This window comes from Podarcis cretensis, assembly GCF_951804945.1.
Source record: "Podarcis cretensis genome assembly, chromosome: 1".
NCBI classification, from domain to species: Eukaryota; Metazoa; Chordata; class Lepidosauria; order Squamata; family Lacertidae; genus Podarcis; species Podarcis cretensis.
In genome coordinates this window covers 45,983,562-46,004,502 of record NC_137170.1, presented here as the reverse complement: position 1 = coordinate 46,004,502, position 20,941 = coordinate 45,983,562, and the positions used below count along the sequence as shown (strand labels likewise).

At 43.1% G+C, this 20,941-nt stretch overlaps 1 protein-coding gene across 1 annotated transcript in view; it reads left to right on the top strand.

The window, feature by feature from the left end:
* Positions 1 to 2,896: 2,896 nt before the first annotated feature.
* Positions 2,897 to 20,941, top strand: part of LOC307209450 (cytosolic phospholipase A2 epsilon-like) — a 39,550-nt gene continuing 21,505 nt past the window's right edge. Inside the window, exons 1-5 of the mRNA XM_079964523.1 lie at positions 2,897 to 3,043; positions 7,343 to 7,415; positions 16,443 to 16,579; positions 17,870 to 18,001; positions 19,442 to 19,482. Coding sequence (XP_079820649.1) covers positions 3,017 to 3,043; positions 7,343 to 7,415; positions 16,443 to 16,579; positions 17,870 to 18,001; positions 19,442 to 19,482 — 410 coding nt within the window. The 5' untranslated portion in view covers positions 2,897 to 3,016. The remainder of the gene's footprint in view (positions 3,044 to 7,342; positions 7,416 to 16,442; positions 16,580 to 17,869; positions 18,002 to 19,441; positions 19,483 to 20,941) is intronic.

The following is a 20,941-nucleotide window of genomic DNA, read 5'->3' as shown; positions in this document are numbered from 1 at the left end:
GTAGCCTGTTCCCCCCCCCCCTCTGCTAACAATGAGTTCTGGGATGTTAATCTGTCTCTAAAACTGGAAAAGAGACTGGTGTTCTTAAATCAGGGATTTGGAGGGTGCTTTCAGTCAGTCACTATTTCACAGATGTGGTTAATTTAGGGGCAAATTTGGTTTGTGCAACTGAAACAGATTTGGTCTCTTGTGCCACAAAACCTCTTCAAAAGGGGGGGGGGGTTCTACATGGTGGGATGCCAGTGGGATTATACCCCAGTAGAACTGAGGTATATCAATAAGGATTTGGCTTCATTGTTTTGGAGAAAGTGTGATTCCCTGCACATGGACTACCACATGTGATAGAGCTGTCCCAAAGTAGTAGTAGTAGTAAATAAATAATTTATTATTTATACCCCACCCATCTTACTGGGTTTCCCCAACCACTCTGGGCAGCTCCCAACAGAATATTAAAAACATGATAAAACTCTAAAAACTTTCCTAAACAGAGCTGCCTTCAGATGTCTTCTAAAAGTCAGATTTCCTTATTTCCTTGACATCTCATGAGAGGGCATTCCACAGGGCAGGCGCATCTACCGATAAGGCCCTCTGCCTGGTTCCCTGTAACCTCACTTCTCACAGTGAGGGAACTGCCATAAGGCCCTCAGAGCTGGACCTCAGTATCCAGGTGGAACAATGGGGGTGGAGACACTCCTTCAGGTATACTGGGCCGAGTGTTTGGTGAAAGGGTTTTTCAGGAAATATCAGATATAATGGAACAATTGGTGGTGGAGGTGGAGCTATCCTAGTTCCTGTCAAATTTTATAGCCCATGTGTTATAGCAGTGTTATAGCCCATGACTAACGTCAACTCATCATCATTTACAACGCAAGGCTGGTGGCCCAAAGTGTGATTTAAAGTGTGATTTATTGGGTTGGCTGAGAAGCTTCCATAGCCCAGAGGACTTGCAAAATGTGATAACTTTATGGCAATGTGGGGGGCCTTCATGACATTTATTACCAGGCAAGGAAGTGAATTAATTCTGCCTGAGTACCAGAAGTCATTTTGGAAAGGTTTATTGCCATGATATTTGTTAGCTTAATCTTAATAGTTATCTTGGTAATGTGCCAGTATTTGGATATCTAAATTATGTTTCCTAGTGATGTTTCAAATTATGTAAGGACAGGCACTATATTTTGTTCCAATGTATTTAATTTAATAACATTTAAATATTCATAAAACCCACTTTCCTATAAAGTATAACAAGACAATGTACAACATAAAAATGAAATACTATGATAAAAGCAGTAAAAGCATCAATAATATATCAGTAAAAATGGGCTGGTAAAAAAATTGTCGTTCAAAATACTTGTCTGACCAACACAGCTTTTAATAGGTGGATCAAAGAAAGCAGAATTCCTTCTGAATTTCTATTGGCAAGGAGTTCCACAGGATAGAACCTGGCACACAAATGGGCTGGGTCTTGGTAAAGTCTGCCCAAACCTCAGGGGCTTCGGGGACCACTCAACATGCTTCAGTAAAAGACATCAAAATCTTGAAATTGCTGGTGGTTTTTAATATATGCTTTTATTTATTTTTTAATAAAAGAAAAGCAATGAGAAAATGTGCTGGAAAGTGAGGGATAATGAACAGTTGACATGGCATTGTATAACTTTTCCACAAACAAATCATAATGAATACTCATTAAATAACTGATGCCATATTATCTCCCCACAAACTTTGTGCAAGTCATCCAGAAGTGACTCAAGTTTATTAGGAGCTTTTTTTTTTGAACCCTGCAACTCACACAGAATGGAATCTAAAGCTAAAATTTGCTCTTCTCCAAACACTCCAGCCTTCCGCTACCTTTCCTATTCCCCCAGATCCTTGTCATGTCTTTCACTACAAATCCCAATATGCAGTTCGCCTACCACAAACCAACAAAGAACAACGGATACCCAAACAACAAACTGTGTTCATGGAAGAATGGAGCAACTTTCATTCTGGAAGCCAAAGATAGGACACAGCTTCTGAAGCTCCCAAGATCAATGTTTGGGTCATCTTAACAAAATAAAAGTGTTTTCCTCCACTGTGAAAGGTTTTGACACTCCTTCTACACTGATGCTAAGAGTCTGTATGCTGCTGAGAGAGGAAGGAGGCTCACCTGGGAAATGTATCCACTACCTTAGACAGCTCCTCATCATCAGCCCCCTTTGGTCAATTATAATCCTATGTTCCTGGGGGAAAGGAATGCTGCCTCCTTGCTTTGGCTTGAACTGTTCTATCAGCCTTCACAATGTCAAAAAATTAGGGGAGGTCCAAAATTGGCAAACCGATTTGGGGAAGTGGGGAGCCTGGTGTTTCCCCCCCCCCATAGAAGTGAGCAGCAGCAGCAATATTATCCAGCCCTTTTGGTTTGAAAAAGTGGCTTTGGGCAATGGTGGCTCAGTTGCTACCACTGCTGCCAAAATACAGCTTTTATGGGAAACCATTACCAATTGTGAGAGTATTTCTGCCCCCACTTCATGAAGCACCAGAGAAATGGGGGTTTGGATTTTACCTCAGGATGGGTGCACACCACCTAAGAACTTCGAAATGTTTCACTAGGGGGGTTGTAGAACTTGCCACACAGATGACCTCACAGAATCAAGGGTAATGTGACATAAAATTCCTAACTATCTCAATCTAGCATGCCCTCTTCACATCCTTTCTGGGTCCTTTCCTCCCTTTCCCAAATTTAAAAAGTTAGTCGATTTTTTTGCTATTAGTCCGATGCTAAGGGATTTGTCTCAAATTCCCTCAGTCTTGTATTCATTAAAGCTGCAAGTAGACTTCTACTGCATTTGATCATTGCTCTTAGCATATGAGTTTAATGAAAGAGATTGCAACACATTGAGAGAAATTAAGCAGGGGTGGAGCTGTGAGTTAGATCGTAAAACACCTGCTCAACAACTCCTGTGTTTAAAGGCTGTAAACTTGCTTTAGCCATTGCTGCCTGCTGGGAAACTGTTGTGGAATCTAGCAGACCTGGGCCACAATGGGGGCATTTTCAAGCAAACAACAGGTAAGGAGTTGGAGAATACCAACTCAGATCCATTTTATCTGATTAGCTGTTTGGGCATTGTAAGTAGGGATTTGTCTTTGCAAAGATTCTTTAGTATGCTTTTTCTCTGCTATCTCCAGCTTTGTAAAACATTTCTTCTTAGGCATTTGTGAGCTATACCTTCATCTTGATCAATAAGTGCTGGCTAAGAAAACGGTCAGATTCCCACGAAAGGTTTAATTTGTAAAGATCCACTCAGACTGTGGCTGGGCTGAAAGTATGAGAAGGGTTAAAGCTCTTGAGGCAGTGATGAGCTCTTGTCAGCTAGAGCACAGTTTATGTAGCAATCATGAAACATTCACAGAGCTCGTGTTTGTGGGCCAGGTATACTTGATGATGCATCCTATCCCTCCAGAACAGTATAATCTGAAGTTGTCAGCGTGGGAGCAGTGCAGAGTTTGCCTCTGACTGAGGGAAAAGTCACATTTCTTTTCCAGAGGAAAGCCCCATGTAGAACAGCAGTTCCAGATTTTGTGTGTATATAAAGCTGAAGTTATATTAAAATAGTAGATGTTCATGCTTTAGAATTCTTAGCTTTCTTTTGTGTTTCTGTTTAAAAACATGTAGAAATCTACCAATAACACACAGGAACTGAATTTTCAGCATGGTGAGAAAGGTTACTTTTAGATTAGCAAGGGAAGTACTTATGTTTGCCTTAGACATGGGTGGTGGAGGAGGAGTTGCACTATAAAGCAAAATAATTACAAGTTATGCCCAGGGGCTTGATGCTCTGTTGACAGCCGTGTTTATCCTCTTTTAATTGATTTATTCTTCTTTTTCTTTCACTTTCTGGCCACCACTTCAAAGCATAGTCCATGCATTTTCCTGATTCAGTTATTCCCAAACTGCTTAGAGTGCACAAAGTTGGCATTTTAAGAGTTCTCTAGATTTATCTATAAGTATCTCCACCAGGAATCACCTGGAGCAGAGCACTTCTCAGAACTTTTAAGGGTTGAAAGGATCATTAATAACAAACCATTATATGTATATTTCCATCACTCCCACCCCATGCTATTGGATAATATCTCAGATCAGCTTTGGCCATATAAAATAATAGTATGATGAGTGGCAAGTTATATCAAAATAGCTGTGGCCCACCTGCTAATTCTACAAAATATGTATATTTGATGGAGTACTGGTGGGGATCCAAATTCACCTTATTCAGAAACAAAATGAGATCAGTCACCCTTCTGGATGACATCCATGACATCTTCTGTATTCTGTAGGTTAGCCCCCATTGATTAGGCTAATGGTGAAAGTTGGTAAGTGGCTGCATAGCAATGAATTGTGGTTTTATCAATATGATAACTCAGCCTCTCCAGTCACTATGTAGGCCACTAAAAACTGAATAGAGCAGCTGTAAAAGGCATCAGAGATAGAGCTGGCAGAAAAAAAGGAATTGGTCATTGGTTCAACTATGAACCAATTATACATGCTTAGTGAAAGGTTCTTGAAAAAGTCTGAAGGACCTCAGAAGTTTTTAGAGCATCACTGGAGAGGACATCGAGGAAGGGGTAGTGCTTCTGTGGCCTATATGAACATGGATGGGAAGCACTTTTATTGCAATAGTTATAGGCAAGGGCAAACGGTTTGGTGGGCTAACCAGAGCTTTAGGTAATATGAAGTGAATATGCATTTCTCTGAGCACAAACCCTTCTCAGATTTTGGGCTGATCTAAGAGCCAAGAATGGATATTTTATACCATGCTGGCAACCCACCAAACTCAATAACCCTCATAAAATAACAATGAAATGTTTGCCTGACCTTTCTTGGGTATCATTAACAGCCTCATCATTCATACCAAACTCTAGTAGTTGTCATATCATCCTCAATAACTTCCACATCAATAGCTACTATGAGAAACATTGTCTGCCAGAAAATAGGAGGTGTCTGGCTCTATCCCTTGCCAGGAAAACTAACTTTGCTGGAACAGCCCAGAGTTGTGCCACAACTGGCAGAAAGAATGACATGTGACGAAGTCACACAGGATGTTGCAAATGCTCTTAGTTATCTGGCAACAGTCACTGTATCAGGTGGATCATGGTGCAAAGGCATTGATCTATGCATACATAACATATTTTCAACTGATTGCATTTTGAGTCACGGGGAGACCTAGTCTTGTCCTGTAAACCTTGCCAGACATAATCACGTGAAAAGTGTAAAGTTCTCTTTGAAGTTAAATCAGCTTGGGGCTTGCCTAGCTTCATGTGTTAACCCTGTTTGGCCCACCTACATCTTTACCTGCCCAACATATAGAGCAGCAGGTTTGCTTGTTTAGCCAAAATGGCCTTCCAGGTCAAATGCAGAGGACTAGTGACCCTAATTAGACCCACAGTCCAGAGGTTCCTCAGCGTTCATTTAAAATGAAATTCAAGGTTCAAAATAAAATATCTACAGAGAATCTTAGGAAAGTTTAAATTCTCCAGGTGGAGTTCACACATCTGACTAATATTGCCTAAGGTAGAATTCTGGGCAAGGTGTGTGCTTTGTTTGGGTGGGGGAGGGAAATATGCATCATGATATGGTGATTTTGGAGAGAAATCAGTGTTTATTATCTGGTCAGGAGAGTTTCCACAATTCTAACTGCATTTCCTCACAAGTGGAGTTAAAGATATATTTCAAGGGTCTTGTTCTGGTGACACATTTGTAGAAATTCTGAGGAAAGTGTTCTTTTTAGCACACGGCCCGATAGCCAAAGAACTTGGATGCTATTTGCTGAAATGAAAACTCCTCCCTCCAGAGCATGACGAGGTGTGACCAACTCAGCTGTGTTAGTAAATTGTCTGCTAGCCAAAGCTGCTCATTTGGGCAGCTGCTAAAAGGCAGTGGCAAATGACATCTGATGTGTTATGCATTTGGGCCTAGGTTGTTCAGTGAGAAGACAATAATAATCAGCTGAAAGGTCACTTCTAGTAACTGTTTCTCCTCCTCTAATGATAATAATAAAAATAAATTTTATTTATACCCTGCCTTCCCCGGCCAGATCCGGGCTCAGGACAGCTAACAACAGTAAAATTACAGTAAAAGCATAATGGAGGGGGGACCAATTTAAAATACAGGTTAAAATGCAATTTAAAATGCAGCCTCATCAAAACCATAAGGGGAGGGAAACATAAGGGTCATACTGGGCCCAAACCAAAGGCCAGCCGGAACAGCTCTGTCTTGCAGGCCCTGCAGAAATGTCAAGTCCCACAGGGCCCTACTCTCTCTTGTGACAGAGCGTTCCACCAAGTCGGGGCCAGTACTGAAAAGGCCCTGGCCCTAGTTGTGACCAATCTAACCACCTTGCCGCTTGGGACCTCCAAAATGTTGTCATTTGAGGGCCTTAAGCTCCTCTGCGGGGCATACCAAGAGAGGTGGTCCCGTAGGTACGTGGGTCCTAGGTCGCATAGGGCTTTAAAGGTCAAAACCAGCACCTTAAACCTGACCCTGTACTCCACTCTGGCCCTTTACCTCACATCCCCTATCAGGGGCGCTGACTTACCCCCCACATTTGGGGAAGGCACATCACGTGATGTGTCATGTGATACATCCCACCCGCCCCCACCAGGCCACGCGGGCATCCTCTCCCTGCTGCTGTGATGCTGGCGCTCATGTGCCAGGAGAAGGTAGAATGCAGCTGCTGGGCTCCGTGCTTGGCCTCCTCCCTGCATGTGCATGAATGTTAAAGTAAGATTCAATTCCTAGTTCAGTTGGCTTCCATATGTGGAATGAGAGGAAACACAATATTGTGCTTTGCCTCAGGCAGCAAAAAGAATCTGCGTTATCACTATTTCATAACTAGAGTAGAAGGTGCCAGGCACTATAAACCTATGCAGTGTATCACATGGTACACCGGTCTGAAGTGATGGAAAAGGATACAAAAGGGTTAAGGAGGAGGATGGGAGTGGAGGAGAGAAGCTAACCAACACGTGCCATCCTAGATCCGTCTGCAACAGCACAGACAGATGCACTCATGGGCTAGTGTATATTATTGTAAGTAGATTTCAGACAATATGGCGGAACAGATTTCCCTTGCTTGGGTTGCAACTTGATGCTGCTCTAGCTACATCAGTGCAACCTAATGCCTCATTGCAGCAAGGCATCTGTGAGTTTTTGCTAGGATGGGCTTGCGATTTTGCCTTACTTCCTCCTTTCCCATGCCAGGCTGGGGGAGGGGGGCCGATTCTGCATCCTGTGGTATGTAAAAAGTCAGCTAGATGCCTTCTTTACAAAAAGCTAAATGTTAACCCATCATTCATGTTTGATTTTGTTCTGCAGACAGAACCTGCTCCTTGCAGCCTTCTCACTGTAAAGGTCATAAAAATGAAAAATCTCCGGAAGGCAGACCTGCGTGAGTATTTCGGTTGTTGTGAGAGCTTCCTTGTCATTTTAAGAAGCCTAGAGTCATAATCATACAAATATACTCATCACTGAATGATTTTTATATGCATGCCTCACAAGTCAGCATTTATATTCAGTGCAAGTAGAGAATTACATCTGCAGAACCAACTTAGCTCAAACATTGCCATATAGAAGGAAAAAGTTGTGTTATGCAGGATCTAAACTACACCCAGCCCTATGCAAATACAATTTGAAAGTACACTGGTACCTCGGTTTAAGAACAGTACTGTTTAAGAATGATTCAGTTTATGAACTTCGTAAAATTGAAAATAGTGTCCTGGCTTGAGAAGTTTACCTCGGTCTAAGAAGGCCACTTCCACCTTAAGGAGGAGGTGGTGTTGTGGGCTCTCACGACCCCTCCACGTGCGCAGGAGGTGGGTGTCCAACCCTGTGTGTCTGGGGGATTCCCAGCTGGGTCACTGGCCAGGCCGACCAATCTGGTTGGTCCGGGGGTGTGGCCTACCCGATAAAGGCACGGGAGATCTCTCTCTTTCCGGCTTTCCCACCCTCCCGCCCTTTAAGGTTTTCATCTCTTTTGACCTTCATATATGGACTTCAGTTGGTCACCGTTGAGGGGCCTGGTGGGAATTTTCCCACTTGGCAAATTGGCACCAGCCACTTGGTTTTCGCCTACCTTATAGCAAATTGTCACAACTTTTTAAGGTTTGGTGGTTAGGCATTGGAATATTTCTGGAGAAGAGGGGAGGTAGTGCCATCACCTGCCCCACATATTGAAGGGTATTCCGTTAAAGGATTCCGGGGGACGTGGTCCTGTCCAAAGCCTAGGGAGGTTAGGGCCTAAGGCACAACCCCTATCAGTGACCCCTGGGGGAGCTCCTAGTTGATGTGCATCAGCAGGACTCCCCCTACTGGTGGTTAACCCTTCTCGGACTCCCTGCAGATGGGCTGGAGTCAGATATAGTCGGTTAGATCCAATGCCTAAGCCAATACCACTCATCATCTGTAACCAATAAAGTTGTGGCCTTTTTTAGCCTGTTAACCTTAAATACTTGAGTCATGTGTCTTTATTCAACCAAGGGGGTTGCCACGCAATGTAATCCGAATGGTGGAAGGGCACCAGCGGCTGCAGGCCTCATTAGGGAAAGCGTGCCTCAGTTTAAGAATGATTTCAGTTTAAGAATGGACTTCCGGAATGGATTAAGTTCGTAAACCGAGGTACCACTGTATCTTTACTACTTAACATGAGATGATGACTCGATGAAGCAAGAAGTGCATCTTTGAACATAGATCTTTTATTTACCAAAAGAGCACCATCCACATGCAATAGCAGGCTTGCGTGAACCCCAACGTTGGCAGAAAAACAAATACAGTGGTGCCCCGCAAGACGAATGCCTCGCAAGACGGAAGACCCGCTAGACGAAAGGGTTTTCCGTTTTGGAGGCGCTTCGCAAAACGAATTTCCTTATGGGCTTGCTTCGCAAGATGAAAATGTCTTGCGAGTTCCTGCGGGGTTTTTCCCCTCCCCCCCTTTCCTAAGCCCTAAGCCACTTATCAGCTGATCCGCTAAAAGCCGCTAAACCGCTAATAGCGCTAATCCGCTAAACTGTCAATGGGCTTGCTTCGCAAGATGAAAAAACCGCTATACGAAGAGCCTCATGGAACGGATTAATTTCGTCTTGCGAGGCACCACTGTATCTTAGGCTTGTGGGGGGGGGGACCTAATGGGAAAGCTCCCCCAACAGCTCAGTGAGAACTGAGCATACTCAGCATCACAGGATGCTGACTGATGAGGGATTGTTGTTGTTGTTTAGTCGTTTAGTCGTGTCCGACTCTTTGTGACCCCATGGACCAGAGCAGGCCAGGCATTCCTGTCTTCTTCTGCCTCCCGCAAATTGGTCAGACTCATGTTGGTAGCTTCGAAAACACTGTCCAACCATCTCGACCTCTGTCATCCCCTTCTCCTTGTGCCCTCAATCTTTCCCAACATCAGGGTCTTTTCCAGGGAGTCCTCTCTTAGTGGAAGGAAACTAGGGGTAGTGGAAATAGAATGGAGTTTCCTGGAAAAGGGCATGATTGGCCAGCTGAAAGTGGAATGTTCCACATGGCAACGTTTTGCTGCAGGTTCTACTTGTTTCTGTTTATTTTTATTCCAGGAGTTCTAACAAATACCCAGCCTTGGGAGAGTGTATGAAAATGCCTCTGTGGGCATCTGTCACTAGTTAGATACCACCATACTTGGTGATATTTCAGCTGCTCCCTGTAAACCATTTACCTCCAAATAATGGTGGCATAGTCTCTGATGTCTGTGGGATTTCAGGGAGACTATAGTAACAAAGAGTATGACCGTCGATTACAGTAATTGGCAAGTTGTCTCTTGTATGTCGCTACTGGAAGCTTGTGATCAGCAACATCTCCAAGCCTCATTTTATGTGAAGCCAGATTTGCATCTTGAATAATAGGAAGGTGTTGCGCAAACAAATTGTGCCAGTAAAATGTGCCAGTTGTGCCAGTAAAAAGGTTGGAAAGGATGTGCCCTGGCCTTAATATTTTATTTTATTTTTTAAATGCAGCAAGCTCTAAATGGAAAAAAAGTGTGAGGTGAAAAGAACCAGAAGAAAGCAGAAGACTTTATTCATGTAAACAGTTGAAATAACTTCTAATGCAGAATGTTTTAAAATGGAAAGTTATTAAGCTTGTTTTTTTGCAACATTTGGTAGGCTGACATAGCAAGGTGCTGGCATCTGAGTCCAAAGCTAAATTGAGAGACATTGCTGATTCACAGGATTATGAGAAAAAATTAAATTATACAATATTAAATGAATGATCTCATGGCCTGGAATACTGTATAAAATTTAGGACTGGGACAATTTAGGACTGGAACTGTATTCTTGCTAACTGAGGCTGACCCAATAGCTGAAAATGAAAATTTATTGATGAATTGCAAGGTAGATGTGAGGCTATAGCCATACACACCACCTGCTGCACTTGGAAGTGTAACTCACTGGGTTCCTTTAGCTTTATTGGTTCCATCCTCTTCTCAGTCTCTGTCAGGCAGAACAGAAATAGGCTGCTGGAAACTCACTGCTCCACAATTTAACAGCAAAGCCCTCAGATTGCCTCCCAGAGAGCTCTGCCTCTGCTGGACCAACCTGCTTGTCCCTGGACATCTGACATCTAGAATTATTAAATTTAATTGAGTGGAGCATAACATATTCTTTTATTTCCACAACCATTTGATGGATGACACATATGTACTTCTAGCCTTGATCTTAATAGTGGTTAGGGAGGAGGTGAAAAGGTAGTGGTGGGCTTTGTGGTGGCCAAGTTTACTTATGACACTAAATTGTTCAGGTTTTTTAAAAAAACAAAAACAAAATGAGATTGTGGAGAGCTCGAAAAGGATTTCTCCAAACTGGGTGAATGGGCAGTAAATGTTAGTTATAAGTTTAATGTGTTTAAGAGTATTGTATTTAGAAATGCTGTATGGGAAGGCAGGGTTTTTTTGCCTTAGGCACAGAGGTAGGGTTTTCCCATTGTAAATGAGCCAAACATCTTGTGGCTCATCTCATGACCCATCACAAGACACAACTAAAGAGAACCTGTGGAAGTCTATTTACCTGGAGGTTGCTTGCAACAGGCAGAGGCAACCAGTCAGATACAGTGCAATTTTTTTAAAGACATATAAAGACTTAGGAGCCAATTCCTAGGGGCCGTGGAGGCTTTGGCCCCCACAATAAAATATTTGAGGGGCTGGGCCCCCACAAAGTTGATGGACATTCCCATTCAATCATGAGACTGATTATGCAGTGTGGGGCTTATTTGGGCCCCCACAATATTTTATTCAAGTTGGCACTCCTGTACAGAGAAACTTGATTTTACTAGATGCTTAATATCTCACTTTGGGAGCAGAGATAAGAACTGAAAATCATTGCTTATTTTTGCAATGTATTACTTAGTTACAAAATATAAATGTTACAAAAGAACGAAGTGTTTAAAACTGTTCTGAAGCAAAGCTTTAAAGTTCATTCTTGTGGTGGAGTGAATTGAATTCTACACAAGGTCCAGAGCAGGGGTATTTGTTGTCTAACTCTAACAGTAAAATAGCAAATGAAATTATATATGAACAAGTGTAAAGTAATACATGCTGGAGCAAAAAAATATATATCTTAATTTCACATACATGCTTGTGGGGTCTGAAATGGAGGTGACAGAACAGGAGTGAGACCTTGGGGTCACAGTAGATAGCTCAGTGAAGATGTCAACCCAGTGGGCGGCAGCCATGAGAAAGGCAGATTCCACGCTAGAGATAATTAGGAAAGGAATTGAAAATAAAACTGCCAATATCAAAATGCCATTATACAAATCTATGGTGTGACCACATTTGAAGTCCTGTTCTGGTTGCCTCCCCTCACCTCAAAAAGGATATTGGAAAAGGTTCAGAACAGGGCAACCAAAATAACAGGGATGGAGCAGCTCCTTGATGAAGAATGGTTGCAGCATTTAGGACTTTTTAGTTTAGAGAAAAGGTGAGTAAGCGGTGACACGATAGAAATTCATAAAATCATGCATGGCATCGAGAAATTAGATGAAGAAGAGTTTTTCTCCCTCTCTCATAACAGTAGAACTTGCAGACATCCAAAGAAGCAGAATGTTGAAAGATTTAAAAGGTAAAGGGACCCCTGACCATTAGGTCCAGTCGTGGCCGACTCTGGGGTTGCGGTGCTCATCTCGCTTTATTGGCCGATGGAGCCAGTGTACAGCTTCCGGGTCATGTGGCCAGCATGTCTAAGCTGCTTCTGGCGAACCAGAGCAGCACATGGAAACTCTCTTTACCTTCCCGCTGGAGCAGTACCTATTTATCTACTTGCACTTTGACGTGCTTTCGAACTGCTAGGTTGGCAGGAGCAGGGACCGAGCAATGGGAGCTCACCCCGTCGCGGAGATTTGAACCGCTGACCTCCTGATTGGCAAGCCCAAGAGTGGGTCAGTGGTTTAGACCACAGTGCCACCCGCGTCCCTTGAAAGATTTAGGACACATAAAATAAAGTTATTATTCGCACAGCACATAATCAAACTATGGCACTCGCTCCCCCAGGAGACAGTGATGGCCACCAATTAAAATGGCTTTAAAAGAGGCAAATTCATGGAGGAGAAGGCCATCGATGACTATGATGTTGATGCTCTGCTTCCATGGTAAGAGGCATGTCAGTTGCAGGAAACCACAGGACAGAAGAGTGCTCTCGTGCTCATGTTCTGCTCCTTGGTTTCCTGCAGGCATCTAGTTAGTCACTGAGAACAGGAATGCTAGACTAGATGGGCCATTGGCTTGATCCAGCAGGCTATTCTTATGCACTTATGTTACTATGTTTAATTGGCCGGAAAGTGCCGATCACTTGTAAGCAATGTTGAGGGTGTTGTGTTAATAGCGGCAAAAGTATCCATCCGCTGACAGAGAACAAAAGCAGGAAGGGTTGCTCTTGTTGAGATGGCTTAGTGACACACTCACCATGCAGCTACAAATTAGCTGCATTTCATGGCATCACTGTAGCATCATAATGGTATCATGCTCATAATGTTATCATGCTGTGTGATGATCCCCGTTAGGTGGGATAAAGCAATCAACATGAAGAAGCTCTGTTTTTAAAAAATGGCACAGGAAGAATTGCCAAGTGCATTTAACTTTTTGTGTGTGCACTTTTGCCTAAGCCCTGGTTGTAATTTATAACATTAACATCAATTATTCTGAAATATCTGGCCTCCTGATCATCTGACCTTATACTGTTGGCAGAGGCAGATTTAGGGGTGTGTGACCAGTTCGCACTGAGCACAGAGCCTCAGGGGCACCAAACTATGCTTTAGAATGAAGCATGAGAGGCTGCCCCCCCCCCCAATTTTGGTGACACACAGGGAACTTCTGAAATTTGAGACCCCAGGGTCTGTCACTGCTGTTGGCAAAAACGACAGCAACTGCCACAGTTATGTCTCAGAGCTCTGATATGCCTGAAAGGATCCCTGAGGACTACTGAACTCTGATGTTAGCGGCTGACTGAGATTCCACTAATTGTTGGTCTGAATGCTTTACTCAGTGCCCAAGGTCTAAGTCTGGGTGGAGGCGAGGAAGAAGAACCCCACCTATTGAGTCTTGACTAGTGACACGCAAAAGAATTAGGAATTGGGAAACAGGAAGAGATGCTATTCTACAGGGAGCCATGGGGGTGGATGGATGGACAAGGTATTGCTTGCATGATTGTAATCAGATTGATCATCAACATACCTGAGAACTGGGAAGGAATGTTGTCCCAAGTCAGCTGGGAAAATCACTGAGCTTTCTTTCCACCCACATGTCTATGAGGCTGCATGCTGCAAAACCTGTTTAGTTCCAGTCACAAGTGTCTGCCTCTGAAACCTAGACTTATTCTTACAGGTAATATGGTGCACCTTGGCCCATCTAGATGTATGCTAGTGATATAAGCTTGCTATTTCTCTCCAATCTCTTCCTTCCCCATCCATTCAGTGCATCTGCCACACTTCTGAAGGCACTAGTTGTTGATTTGTGGGTGTTACAATTGAATATGCTGTATGTGCTCTTAAAATCCAACACATGTAGACACCAACTGTGTGGTTCATCCCTGGATTTTATCTGGGATATCAGGCACATTGTTTAGGTAGGCATGCATTGGATTTCACAGGTGTATGGCCTATTCAAATATCATGGATATATAGCAGGGCACCGAAGCCCAGTTGGCAGGAGAGAAAGCAAGGCTGCCCTCTGCCCACATGCAGATTTTGGGAGTACAGAATTCCAACAAGACCATACTAAATTCAGTGAGCATGGATGACATTCTGCAGTCATGTGGGCTTTTGGCTCACTAAAGATCCAATCAGGGTCTAACTGGGAATGGGGAGATGACCCAACAGAAGTCTGGCCAGAAGAAGAGCTGGCAATGGCTATATAGGAGCTCTATCTCCCTTGGACCTTGGCTGGCTTACCAGCTCCCCTTTGAGCTTATTCATCCTTATCTCTAGTCTCCACAACATCTGCTGGTCATGGATCTTCATCCTAGACAGTCCCCATTTTTCATCCTAGACAGTGAGTCCAGAAGGATACCACAGTCAATGCTATCCACAGCCACCAAGAGTTAAGTGAGAATTTGCTCAGTCACACTCTCCTGAACCTTTTCTCAGCATGTCATTCATCAGTGCATGAAGGACCCAGGCCTGAAACCAGATTTAAATGGATCCAGATAATTGATGATATCCAAAAATATCTGGAGTTTCAGGGCAATCACCCAAGAAAGGTATGTTTGTGACCAGCTAGTTGTTGCCTAACCTCGAGGTCCTTGGAATGCTTTTTTTAAAAAAATGAATGGAACCACATATTCACATCAAAAGGTATTGATAAACTAATTCCCATAACCAGATGGGGAAGGGGAAGAAGAAGGAATAGCCTTCAACTTCCCTTTCACTCTTAACCAGCTTGTCAGTCCTCCCTTTACTGAATCTGCCCCTGCCTGTAATAACTTCAGTTGGGTGCTTTTCTTCCTTCTGAGCTGATGCAACTTAAAATTGCACAAGCATCTAGTGAAAAAACTGAGCACAAATCCAAAAGCCTAGAGCCAAGAGAGTGCAATATGTCAAAAGCCAGATAAAACAAAACTAAACACATTTCAGTTTAGCAGTGGGAAGATAAAGTGCCTCATAGATGCAGAAAGATCAGACTGCAAACTAATTTAGCAGCAGCTGCAGATAAAGTGATTAATCTCATGAAATCTTATAAAACTCATTACAGAAGCAAGAGACAAAGTACATAAGATACTGCAAAGTTAAATGGCAAGAGTAGATTCCAATTTCCTTTTTTAAAAATAATTTATTATTGTTTTTCAGTTAAGCAAAGAATGAGGAAAAAACAAAAGCAAAATATCCCTCAATGTGAAATTTCCAGTCCACGGATGCTCTTTGAAAATACTATTTCAAGCCCATAGATGCTATGAATGAAAGGGTTTCTTGTGATAGTGTTAGAAGTTTTGCTACAGCATGGAGCTAACCCCTTCCATCCCTCCAAATATGGCTTTCCATATAGCTTTGGACAAGTATGATTTCCATGCTAAGGGCTCCGCTACTAAAAGGGATTGAACGGGCATGGAAAGTGCCCCCAAATACTTTTTTTTATTTAGCACAAACTCCACCAGAATGTTGGACTTGGTGATCCGCTCTACTCCAGTTCTTTTTGTTAATTCAAAGCAACAGCTTTGGCATCAGGGTTTGTGTTAATTAATTTTGTTTGTTGCATTAAGTATCATTTTTTTGATATGCAGGTGGAAAAAAATATAGGGCTTCTGACATGTGTGATCTTTTGTAATGAATTCCTTGCTATTGTCTGAAGTGCTGTGTAGGACAAACATTCCTTAATCTAGAACTAAGATGTGGTTGCTTTCCGGGAATGCACCACAATAAAGCTCCAGCCCTGCTTGTATAAGGAATAATTAGTACCTCGTTTACTAGCTTTAGCAGTGTCTGTGATGCCATAAAATATAAGCTGCTCTGCACTGCACTGAGTGTATTGTCTAAGAGTGATCTAAGGGACCAATTACGTGGGATGTTGATAATGCTGTTTGCAGAATTTTCCTTACAAAAATCGCCAGAATGCTCTACTCCCCCCCCCCGCCCGCCCGCTCAATTCCTAATCCAGATTGGGATTTTGGCGTGGAGGGGGGGGTGCCAAGTGCTAAAATTCCACCCTGTGCTAAGGTCCCAATTGGATTGTGTTCATAGTACTGGTTATTTCTGCCAGAAAAACCCTGTATTCAACCTGACATGAATATCTGAATTTATATATAATAAGCAAAGCTTAAACACTGCACTGATAGTTAAATCCTAAGCATATTTACTCAGAAGGAAGACTCACAGAACTCATTTGGAGTCATTCCAAAATTTAACATGCTTAGACTTGTGCTGTAAATACTTATGAGTTGCATATTGCTATTTTATTGCTAAAAAATCACATCTTTTGCAATAGTAACCCAGTCTGATTGCTACGTGACTTTGTGGATGCCTACTGCTTCAGTGAAAAAGACTAGGACCCAGACCGTGAAGGACAACAAAGACCCGGTGTGGAATGAAACATTTCACTTTAGGATTCAGAATGAAGTAAAGGTAAGGAGCTGTGCCAACGCTCTTAAACAGGAATTGCTACTTATATAGGCAGTCACAGAAGCAGAGGACTGGGAACTGCACAGGTGTCACTTAAAAGCAGGGCCATAACTATTGAGATATCACTATGGAGATACTCCCAATATTTACTCCTCTTCCCAAGTGTTAACATCATACAAATTCAAACAGGACTGTTCTACTTTCTGGGAGATGACACATACATAATATTAAACGGTTAAAAGTTTAGATCAGGAATTACCCCTGGATTGACCTCCTTGGATGGGGATGAGGAACCCATAGCCCTTCAGATGTTGTTGGACTACAACTCCCATAATCTTTGACCATTGACCATATTGGCTGTGGCTGATGGGAGTTGGAGACCAACAATATCTGAACTGATTTCCCATCCTCACCTCTGGGGTGAGGCATGTGTTACTGTGACAAACATCTTCAGCGTAGTGAGGATGGTTATACATCTTCAGCGTAGTGAGGATGGTTATACCAGTCAGGGCCTTGGTTGGGTCTGTCAACAGTTCCTCATACTCGGGAGCAGGGCAAATCCAAGCTGGATGAAGGTTAAGTTCACAGCTGGCACTAAGATAAATTGAAGTTGTTATCCCAGCAAGGAAAGATTGGAAGGTTTATATCCTCTTAGGCAGCTCCTCTGTTTTCCTGGTCATCTTCTGGATCACAATTTGTCCTCCTTTGGCTTCTCCCTCCTAGCTGAGAAAAAACCCTGTTATTGAAACCCTACGGCTGTTGGATAAGCACCCTTCCACTGACTGTGGGTGTCTTGCTGGACTATCTGCTTTTGAGGGGTTAGGAGTAAAGAGGGAGATTCTGGATCGAGGGGAAGAAGGTCCAGAAAGGGGCAGCACAATACATTCTGATACCTGAGGCCAAAGACCCATTTGAAACTGAATGACCGTGGATTGGCACTGAATCCTTCAGCACTAGTGGTGGGACAATTTTATTCACTACAGCTGAGGGCAGCAGTCTGGTTTAGGAGTTGCAGGGCAAGCCATGTGGTGTGCATACAGCTCAGTCTGCTGACACCTTTCTATTGCTTCCTGTCCACCAGTATTTGCCACCTGAAGTACTGCCTCACTCTGACTATTGGTAGGGCCAGCCCTGAGGGCAGGTCTGGGGTGGGGGACATTAGACTGCTCAGTTGTGAGCTCTTTGGGGTCTTTGGTGCTCCTGGAGTCCCACTCCTCTTCCTTGGATGAGGTGCCCCTAGAGAGAGAGGCTAGTCTATGAGAGGTTCTAAAATTCTTCTCTGGATTTCTCTAGAACATTCTGGAGCTTAAAGTTACTGATGAAGATAAGCATACTGCAGATGACCATCTCCTCACTGTTTTCTTTGATGTTTCTAAAATCCAACTTGGTGAAACAACCCGCCTGAGCTTTCAGCTGAATCCAAAAGTGAGTACTGCAAGTAAAAAACAGGCTGTGGAACACAAATCCACATTTCTCTCAATTTTCAATGAAGTTCCCTTTCAGCTATTAAGCAATGGTACCATATAAAAGAATTACACTTGCTTTGAATACACAGACAACAACAAAAGACTTTTGTGGCACCTTAAAGACTGACAAATTTTATCATAGCATAAGCGTTTGTAAACTAGAGTGCGCTTCATTAGATGCATGAAGTGTGTGTGTGTGTGCGCACACACAAACACATATAAGTACATGGGTGTAAAGAAAAAACAATCTAAAGGTTAGAGTTAAATGGCAATGGAATGGAGAAAGTATAGCTTGATAATTCTGTTAGTTTAAAATTATGCAAACTTACCCTTCACAACAACTGTGGTTAGTTATTTTAGCATTACCTAGCTGTGACAATATAGTGAGATCTTAAATATGCAAAATGAGCTCAATGACCCTTCACAGCAGCAGTGGCTGTTGATAAACAAATCACCCACCTATAGAGGATTACATATTTCTGTTCTGACCTAACTGAATAGAACTGAACATTTTGACGATGAATACACCAGTGATTCCCATATCAAACTGTTAAGTATGAACAGTATGTGTGTTTCTTTAAACATCTGAGTCCAGTCCAGACAGGGCAATGCACACCAGGACCCAAACCCAAAGAGTGCTAGTCACACTCAAGTCCCATTGAATTAAATGTGGCTAATTGTTTTTGACTGAAGTTAAAGGGATTTGAGTTCTATATTTTTCCCCCTATTGGGACTGCAGCCAAAGCTGCTTGGGCATCACCAGTGCTTCCATGTGGTATGGAGAGCTAGCTATCTTGGGACATAATCGGGCAAGGCACATCAGCACGGCCTTTTGTTAGTAGGATCCCATCTACCCCCTGGTCAATGGCTCCCACAGTGTAGCCTAGGGAGAGCTGAAGAATCTTTACCAAAATGCTCATTTTTAGGGGAAACTGCTTGCAAAGATGTGTATATTAGTAAAAACTGCATTAAAATGTGTTTATTAGCAGAAATCCACACTAAAATGCCGACAAATTTCCAAGAGGATTAAAAAATAATAATCACAAGTTTCTGCAGAAATGTGGAGAACTGGATTTATGACTGGAAAGATGAGAAACTGAGAAAACCAAAATGGTCAGGTCCTTCCATCCCTAGCTACCTCTGCGGTGACTTGGCTTCTCAGTCCTGCCCCCTGACTTCCACTCATTGAGGGTGGACATCTGAGTTGCAGAAGCAAATTATAACCTTGGTTGGACAGGTTTCTAGCTCCTATGGAATATTATGCTCCCAGTCTTCCATAGCATGAATGTCCACAACTCAGGGCATGGACTCCCTTCACTTAACTAATGTGTGAAGTGGGCTTATTATTCAAGGGAATGTGTGAACATGCTGTCACTGTTTTTGCTTTTTAAACTTTCAGGGTAAGGAGGAACTAGAAGTTGAATTCACAATGGAGAGCAGGTAAGAACAACTGTTGTTGCACATACCATTAACAAAACTGCCATGCAAAAAATAAAATAAAATGCAGCATTGATAAAGAGCTTGCCTTGTATCTCTCTTGATAAAAAACCTTTAATATATATCTATCTAGGTATTGCTGATGGTGTGTATTCATATTCTGTTATTGGGGATCGATCTGAAGGATCAATGTGGTATAGCAGAGGCTAATATATTGATGGGGATATAGTAGCATTTGCTAAAGGGCTTCAGCACTGGCTATTTATAGGGAGGCTATTGAAGGCCAGGAATATTTCATCAAGGAAACTGCATGATAGAACTACTGCTTTACTGTTTCATCTCTGTCGACAGATGGAGAAACCTTGTGACTGGATGCTCCATATAGAACTCCTTGCATACAGAAAACTAGAGATCAGGGAGAAGAGTTCCTGCACAGCATGTGCCATGATATTCCTGATCCAGAGCCTTGCATGTGTTTCCCAACTTTGGGTCTCCAGCAGTTTGGGACTACACCTCCCATCATCCCTAGCTAGGAAGACTGATGGTCAGAGATGATGGGAATTGTAGTCTGAAAGCAGCTGGAGATCCAAGGTTGGGAAACACTGCTCTGCAGCATTTTATAGGCCTCCTGTACAACCAGTCTTCTCTGTTCACTTCCATGGAGCACTGTGCATCATTCTTGTGCATATATCTTCTGCTTTTATCTAAATGAATGGAAAAGCTGCTCTTGTGGGTGGGGAAGCTCTGTGTGGGCACCAGAGCTGTCATATGTGTAAGAATGGTGTGGAGAGATGCCAGTGAGAGACAGGTGGCCCAGGGGTTGCCTCAGAGCGCACAGCTACAATTTGTAGCATATGCCAGCCATGCGCTCAAGTGTCGTCCACTATATGGTTGTTCCCAGGAATGGAGATTCGTCTCATAATCTGCTTGTCCTGATTCAGGTAGGTAGCTGTGTTGGTCTGACACAGTCAATATATATATAGGTAAAGGTAAAGGTACCCCTGACCACTAGGTCCAGTTGTGACCGACTCTGGGGTTGTGGCGCTCATCTCTCTTTATTTGCCAAGGGAGCTGGCGTATAGCTTCCGGGCTATGTGGCCAGCATGACTAAGCCGCTTCTGGCAAACCAGAGCAGCGCACGGAAACACCGTTTACCTTCCCGCCGGAGCGGTACCTATTTATCTACTTGCACTTTGACGTGCTTTCGAACAGGAGCTCACCCCGTCGCGGGGATTCGAACCGCCGACCTTCTGATCGGCAAGTCCTAGGCTCAGTGGTTTAACCCACAGTGCTACCCGCGTCCCTTAACACACACACACACACACACACACACACACACACACACACATACATATATATTGTCCAGTAGCACCTTAGAGACCAACTAAGTTTGTTCTGGGTATGAGCTTTCGTGTGCATGCACACTTCTTCAGATACACTGAAACAGAAGTCACCAGACCCT